This window comes from Sinocyclocheilus rhinocerous, unplaced genomic scaffold, assembly GCF_001515625.1.
Source record: "Sinocyclocheilus rhinocerous isolate Xijiao unplaced genomic scaffold, SAMN03320098_v1.1 scaffold996, whole genome shotgun sequence".
Lineage (NCBI taxonomy): Eukaryota > Metazoa > Chordata > Actinopteri > Cypriniformes > Cyprinidae > Sinocyclocheilus > Sinocyclocheilus rhinocerous.
The window spans coordinates 1013340-1021713 of NW_015660490.1; the positions used below are offsets into that span (position 1 = coordinate 1013340).

At 34.2% G+C, this 8374-nt stretch overlaps 1 protein-coding gene across 3 annotated transcripts in view; it reads right to left on the minus strand.

Moving 5' to 3' along the window:
• Positions 1–8374, minus strand: part of LOC107724967 (cell adhesion molecule 2-like) — a 260688-nt gene that overhangs the window by 139785 nt on the left and 112529 nt on the right. The window contains exon 1 of one of the 3 annotated variants that reach the window (XM_016534069.1): positions 2819–2867. The exons of the other annotated variants lie outside the window; for them this stretch is intronic. Coding sequence (XP_016389555.1) covers positions 2819–2831 — 13 coding nt within the window. The 5' untranslated portion in view covers positions 2832–2867. Of the gene's footprint in view, positions 1–2818; positions 2868–8374 lie in introns of those variants that run through there. 3 annotated transcript variants of the gene reach the window in all.

An 8374-nucleotide genomic window follows, 5' to 3' on the forward strand; every position in this document is an offset into this window, starting at 1 on the left:
CATTTTATGGTGGACTGTTTCCTGATCCTGGTAGAGTAGACTACAATGCTGGCTGTTCTGACTCACAGACTGTAAGTACGTTTTTTATATTTAAAGCGTTTTTATATTTTATATATTTAAAGCGAGTTTTTTGGGCAGTGTAGAGTAGTGCTTGTTGTTTGTCATTTCTCAAATGCAGACATGGTTTTATGTTTGCGCGATGCAACGCAACGCGTAAAAAGACAGTATAAGTTATTATAATCCGTAATTATGTCCCCACTGGATGCAACGAATGCCTCGTTTATAATGGGTTTTCATGTTTTTGAATCATCGCTCCGGCCGGACGACAGGGCATCACAGTATGGTAGGGGCGTAACATTTCCGTCACATGCTTGAGGTATTCGGCCAATCACAATGCACTGGATACCTGGCCAATCAGAGTACACCTCGCTTTTTCAGACCGATGAGCTTTGTAAAAATCTACGCGTTTCAGAAAGACGGGGCATAGAGGAGAAACAATAATGTACAGTATGTGGAAAATAATGTGTTTTTTGAACCTTAAACCGCATAAACACATTTCATTACACCAAATACACAAAATAATGTTCTTTTTTAGCAACATCATATGACCCCTTTAAAATGCTGTCAACGTTTTCAAAACCATATAAACCAACATGAATACAAAGAATACTTTTCTAAGAGCACATGTGTTGTAAACCAGATTATCAAAAGATTTTTCCTTTTCTTTATTATAGCCACTCTTATTTGTCAATGATCCAGAAAGCCATTTTGGCATTACCCTGAATAATGCTCAGTGGCCATCGATGTCACTGGCTTGCTGGGTGTTTATAAGTTTTATTTAGAAGTTAGTAGGCTATTAAAAAATAATTGCTGGATTTGTTTTCAATGTTTGTGGCATTGTGCCTTAATAATGCCTTTGCAAGAATCACAAATTGCCAGACACGTGTGTTAAAGTTTGCCAACAAACTCCTCGAGCATAACTATAAGTAGCTACATTTCTAAAATATTCATATTATATCTGTGTCTAGGGATATTATGAACACCAAAAAACATGTTTCTCTACTTTTGTCAGTGTTTCGTGTGGAAAAGCGTTAACTTTGTTGCAGAATATTGTAAATCGCTCACTATTGGAATAATAAATAAACCCTAACAGGGTGTTCAGGATCATGCGAGTTTGTCATCTCAGCCGTTATCCACAGAAAACTCCTCTTCCCAAGCTTCTTCAGTGATGCCAGTGTTTTTCACTGGAGGAAAGCATTGTTATGTACTCGTTTGAAGTAAAAAATGTCTTGTTTTTATCAGCTGTTTGGACTCACATTCTGATGGCACCCATTCACTACAGATTTCTCCAAATCTGTTCCTATGAAGAAACAAACTATTTCTAATTCTTGGATGCCCTGAGTGTGAGTATATTGTCATTTTTGGGTAAACTATTCCTTTAAGTGCACTTCTTTTTCACAAGGGTACTACTGATAAAATGGGATGAGGACAGTTTTAAAGGGACGGAGTGACATTTTCCTTGTCCATTTATCCATGGAAAAAAAGTAAAAGAAACCACATTGTGACACAAATGCCAAAAACGAAAATGTTAAAGGGGTCATATTTTCTTTAAAGGGTCATATGATGCGATTTCAAGTTTTCCTTTCTCTTTGGAGTGTTACAAGCTGATTGTGCATAGATAAGATCCCTGAAGTTGCAAAGACTAAAGTCTCAAAACCAAAGAGATATTCTTTATCAAAGTTAAGACTCTGCCACGCCCCCCTAAAACGGCTCGTTCTAACACGCCCCCACATATCTACCTCACTATGTGGAAATATTTGCATAATGCAGCCCAAATGTGCACGCAAAGAAAGAAGGCGTGGTTTCAGTAACCGCAGTTAGTGTTGAAGCAGCCATGTCAGGGAGACGCTGTGTGTTTCAGTGCGAAAGCAAAAGCACTTTATTTGGCCTTCCAGAAGTAGATGCATTTAGGAATCTTTAAGATCACTTACAACAGAACAGCAATGCATTTTATGGACGACCGTTTCGTGAACCTAGGAGAGGAGGTAATTCTGACTTTGCTATGACAATCTGGCGCTTCTGAATCAGCTACTGTTTTGTTATTAGTTTAAGTATTTGCTATTGACTGTTCAAATGCAGCGTTTTGCGCATCGTATGTGTGTGCGCGCACGCGCACGCGCACGCGTGTGTGTGTGAGAGAGAGAGAGAGGGTCACATCACAGAGTCAGCTGTCTTAACCGTGGCTTGTGTACTGCAAACACATACCAGCTTCATTGTCTGTCACGAGACTCTGTTCCCCTTTCGGGCTCTGTCTTTACATTTATTTTGAAAGATGAAGCTCGCGATTATGGTAAGGGGCGTTACATTTCCGACGAGTGCTTGCGGTGTTCGGCCAATCACAATGCACTGGGTCAGCTGGCCAATCAGAGCAGACTGCACTTGTCGGAAGGAGGGACTTTGTAGAAAACGAAGCGTTTGAGAGAGGCGGGGCATAGAGGACCTACAATAATGTACAGTATTTGAAAAATAATGTGTTTTTGTAGAAAACAAAGCGTTTGAGAGAGGCGGGGCATAGAGGACCTACAACAATGAACAGTATTTGAAAAATAATGTGTTTTTTGAACATTAAAGCATGTCAACATATTCTGTTACACCAAATACACAAAATAATGATCTTTAAAAAAGCATCATATGACCCCTTTAATAGAGTGTCCATAAAATATGTGTATCCCTGGCATTAAATATAAAGTAGATGTACTTTCAAACTGGGAAACCTCGTAGGAACGCTTCTTTGCATTAGTCACTAAAATGACTTTACCTTCTGCCTTCATTAGTCAGACAACACAACAACGATGAATCCTCCCCAACAGCGACACAGACCTTACTCTCAACATGAAGTCCTCTATAAACAGGAAGCAGGCTTACCTGTGGAGACAAGAGAAATGGATATGAGACACAATCCAGGTCATGATGCATATTTTGGTGAGGATACAGTACATAAGCAGAGCTCAGTTTGAATAATTAATACACAAAATGGAAAGGGAGAAATCAGTGTACATGCCTTAAAGGTTCGGTTCTTCTGCTTGAATTGAGATGGTATCACATTAAAGATATAAAACCCTTGCACTTTAACAGGTTTACTGAACCATGCATTCAGTTTATGACACAGCCTCCAGCTGAACACCTACTAAATCCAATTTCAACATCTCAAAACACATTTCAACATGCTTGAATATTTACATCATGTGCACAACGTTTTGCACTGTTTGTGAAAAAATACTCAAAGAAGCTGAAGTTTTAAAACCAGATTTTCTAAAGAATACCACAATGCTAAGATGTTGTTGTGTTGCAGTATTATTTGTGACCCTGGACCACAAAACCAGTCATAAGCGTAAATTTTTCGAAGTTGAGAAAGCTGAATTAATAAGCTTTACATTGATGTATGGCTTGTTAGGATAGGACAATATTTGGCCGAGATACAACTATTTGAAAATCTGGAATCTAAAAAAAAATTTAAATGTTCTAAAAATCTCCTTTAAAGTTGTCCAAATGAAGTTCTTAGCAATGCATATTACTAATAAAAAATTAAGTTTTAATATATTTACAGTAGGAAATTGACAAAATATCTTCATGGAACATGATCTTTATTTAATATCCTAATGATTTTTGGCATAAAAGAAAAATCAATAATTTTGACCCATTCAATGTATTTTTGGCTATTGCTACAAATATACCCCAGCGACTTAAGACTGGTTTTGTGCTCCAGGGTCACATTTTAGTATTAATATTTAATTAATACTATGTGAACGAAGCCTGTGAAACAGACACACTGGTACATGTTTAGAGCTTTAAGGGGTCTTTCATCTCTCAGGCACTTTTTAAGAACATCACATCAAAACTGTGCTAGAACAAGCAATTTCTGACAGAAGAGGAACACTGTGTTCAGTTTTGCTGGACTCCATTCTTGGCTTGTGATATACTTACTAGTCAGGGAACATGTTGTTATGGAACTGAACACACATTTAATCTCATGCTGCCCTTTGTGGTTTTACACAGTCATCCTCAGTTAATGTCACACACACACACACACACACACACACACACACACACACACACACAAGATGATCTTACAAATCCTTTTTAGAAAAGAAACATGGCAAATGAACTAGAGATAGGCCATAATATAGCATACTTTTATTGAGCAAGAATGGATGAATTGATCAAAAGATAAACATTAATCATTTTACAAAAGATTTCAATTTGAAATAAATGCTGTTCTTTTAAACTTTATATTAATCAAATAATCCTAAAAAAATGCATAACAGTTTCCTCAAAAATAGACAGCACAATGCTGATAATAATGAGAAAGACTGAAGACTAAAGTAATGGCTGCTGAAAATTCAGTTTTACATCACAGGAATAAATTAAATTTTTAAATATATTCAAATAGAAAGGAGTTATTTTAAATTGTAATAATATTTCACAATATTACAGTTCTACTGTATTTTTTCATGCTGAGAATAAGACACTTCTTTCAAAAACATAAAAAAATCCTGCCAACTTTGTTTGTATGCGCATTTATTTTTAATTTTTAATAAACATTGTTTATTGTATATATATCTTATACATTTTATATATATCTTACACATTTTTATTTTTTACTATATCATATTTCCATATTTATATTTAATGGTTTTATCTGCCAATAATATAAAGTCTGTCAAGAATCTTCATTGCAGGTTTTTGTCAGCTGATATTGTTATTTTCATCTGATGAATTAATAAGCATATAATGTAAGAAACTTGATTACAACTGTTAATCTATTATAAGCCTTGATTATATATTATATTATTTAAATTTTGTATTTTTAATAATAATAATAATAATAATATTGTGTTATATTCCATTTTATTGACTAAATCCTATGTATGTCTGCACTAGGTCTGTACGTTCTTCTCTTTCTGGTTTCTGATTTTTGATTAAAACAATTTTATTTTTAGGAATGATTTCATGTTTCCAGTTAATAAAAAGCAGCATTTCCATAAAGCCAGCAGAGCTGAATGTTTAAGGTGTAAATATTTAGGTATAAGCACAGAGCTTCAAAATTGAAACTTCAATGATAAAAATGAACAATGGCTGGCAGACACAGATACTCAGACAGAGAGACTGAGTTATTAGTGAATATTTACAAAGGGGTGCGATTTTTTCTGTGGTGGAATGTGACGCTACATTTAGGTGCCAGTATTACTTCACACATCGCATTTGGAAACATACCCACCATATGGCATCTCTGAATATGATCAATTACAAACATGCTGTCTGAAAGCCGTACATAAATAAGCAGTATGCACACATCACGCTCATCAACACAGAGGGAGAAAACCAGAGGGGAGAATGAGAGCACTAGATTACTGAGTATAATTACTATGACACACTGTAAAATGATATCAAATCTGCGTCTCGGTGTAAATATGATACAAGCTGCCATGCTTGTTTTCAAGACAAGTAACATGCTATCAGCAATCATACACAATATGGAGATGCATATACTTACAGACTTATAGCCTATGTGGTAACACATTCTATAAAACCTGTACACAATGCATACATACATAAATAAATGCACAGATAAATAAATGCTATTAAAATGAACACTATTACTTTTGATTGAATCTATTATGATATGAATAGATTTCTTCTTATTTATTTATTCCATATACTGTATATATATTTGGATTCTTTGATGGACAGAAAGTTCAAAAGAACAGCATTTATTTGAAATAGAAACCTTGTAGAAAACTATAAATGTCACTTTTGAACAATTATTATTTGTTTGGAAAAGTCAAATCACATATAATACATAAGATACTGTATTTTTCATCAAATTCATAATTGCTTTTCCATACATTTCTCCATAAAAATGCAACAAAACCAAGACAAAATACAGAAAAAAATATAATTTTAGTGTGTCTTTAAAAATTAAAAAAAAGTATTAATTTCTAAGTATTAATCTTTCTTAACTTAAATGGTAGTGTATTATGGTTTCCACAAAAATATTAAGCAGCTCGGCTGTTTTAAAATGTCATATTTATAGTATGCAATGCATTAATTTATTCATTAATTAATGAACTATCATTAACCAATTAATGAAAGTTAATGTTCAGGTTAACGCCAAAAGAGCTATTCGGTGTCATTAAAAGAAAAGGGATTAATTTGAACTATAGTCTCACATAGCCAGATTTATATAGTCTATTGTCTCAAATATACTTTGTAATCAAACAATCATAATTGTTGATCATAATCATAATCGTAATTTTAATTAGCTTATCTGTTGATGATGCCGGTTAATTGCAGATCTTGTGCAAACATCCACATCTCTATCATCAGATGCTTTCTTAACTGCTGTTATTTTACCGTTGTCATGTTTGCTGGGTGTTCATTTTGTTATTGAGAAGAAAGTGTGCGCACATTTGCAGAAGTAAAAAAAAAAAAGGGCAGTAACTGATTACATGTAATCTGGATTATGTAATCAGATTCCAGAAATGTAGTACTTGTAATTAGATTATATTACATGTTAAAGTGCTCATAATCAGATTACAGTTACTTTTTATAGATTACATGATTACATATTATTTACACAATTGCAGTAAATGACCCATAACGTATTGCTTTGCCCTAATTCTTTTTTTCTCTCTTAAATTTTCCTTTCTAAAAATTCTTCCACTTATATACATTCGGAAAATCTTCCCATTTTATGGAACTGCACACACCAGCCACTAGTCAGTAGACTATAATTACGCAGAAAATGCCCAAGAATGCCACACAATTAGTTTCATTTGTCATTTTAATGAGTTAATTAATTATTAACTTTTTATAACCTCATGAACCGCCTGCAGGTCTTTCAGGAACCCCAGGAAACATTGGCGTAAGGTAATGTATTTTATGTACTTCATGATAATGATAGCAAAGTATGGAAAATATTTTATTGCAAATTAAGTCAAAAGTAATCTAAAAGTAATCAAAAAGTAGTCAGAATACCTTATGTGTAATCCAACAGATTACGCTACCAAATACATGTAATTTGTAATCAGTAATGGATTACAATTTGTAAGTAATTTATCCAGCAGAGTCAATGAACCCTGTACTTGGAGATCAATGTGCACTGGCAAGTCTGTGTTGGGCAGAGCCCATTACATCTGCTTCAATTGCCCTGAACCTTAACTTTCCCTTGAAAACAGAACAAAAAGATCTGACGGCTCATGCCGCTTCACAATACAGAGGCTAACAATCCAGACTCGTAAATTAACTAGCCTGCTATAGCTGCTTCATGTAACATTAACCTCTATTATTGCATGCCAGCGTGTCAAGGGTGGGAATTCTATCAGTGATGAGAGCTTACTCCAGTGTTGACAGAGTGTAAAAGTCAATTTGGCCTCTGCCACTTTTACCATGCTCATTTTGGAGTATGCGATGCATACGCTGCCGCTTCAGATCCGTGCACGCCGCCACCATGCGTAAAGCCAGTAGACAGTGGCATTGTGTGCACGGGAGAGGGGCTTTGGTATGAATAGAACAGAAGTACTGTAGGCATAGCCGTGTGGGGATCAATCCGGGAAATTACAAAAGCGGAGAAATGAACAAGTGAGCTAGAATAATGAGGTAATTCATCACAGCTTGTCACAGTTCTGGGCTAAGGGAAGAAGGGAGGACTACAAGGGAGAAAACTTTTCCCCTTTCCCCCTTTCCCTTCGCTTCATACTATTCGTGTTCTCTAATCTGTTGGGAATAAGTGTACTAATATGCCATAACCTAAAATCTACATTAAACAAACTTTCATGCGCTGTACTTACATAACCATCATGCTAAGGCATACTAGAGTGAATTTAGGTAACGATGTGGCACAGAAATTGCACACTTTACCATTAAATTGTAAGGTATTTATACATTAATCATGTGAATGATTATTCATAATATATAGCCTATTACATTATATATTTCTGTGTGTGTATATATATATATATATATATATTCACGTAAGTTTTACACAAAATAAGGCAGAAACTAATTTTGTTAATATGCTAAATTAGACTTTATTTGTTCCATTTCTCTTTTCATTTTCATTTAAGTTAAAGTTTCAATAATTTATTAGATTTAGTCCCTTCCAGTTTCTGTAGTTCTGTAATAGTTATTTTAGCACTTATACTTAAATTTAACAAAAACAAATGTTGAAAAAAATAAAATAAGAGCTGACATAAAATGTATTTTTCCATATTTTATTTTATTTTATTTCAGTTATTATTTATTTTATTTAAAGTAATACATTTTTTATGGTTTTGGTTTTAGTTAATGATAATAACCCTGAAATATAATATAT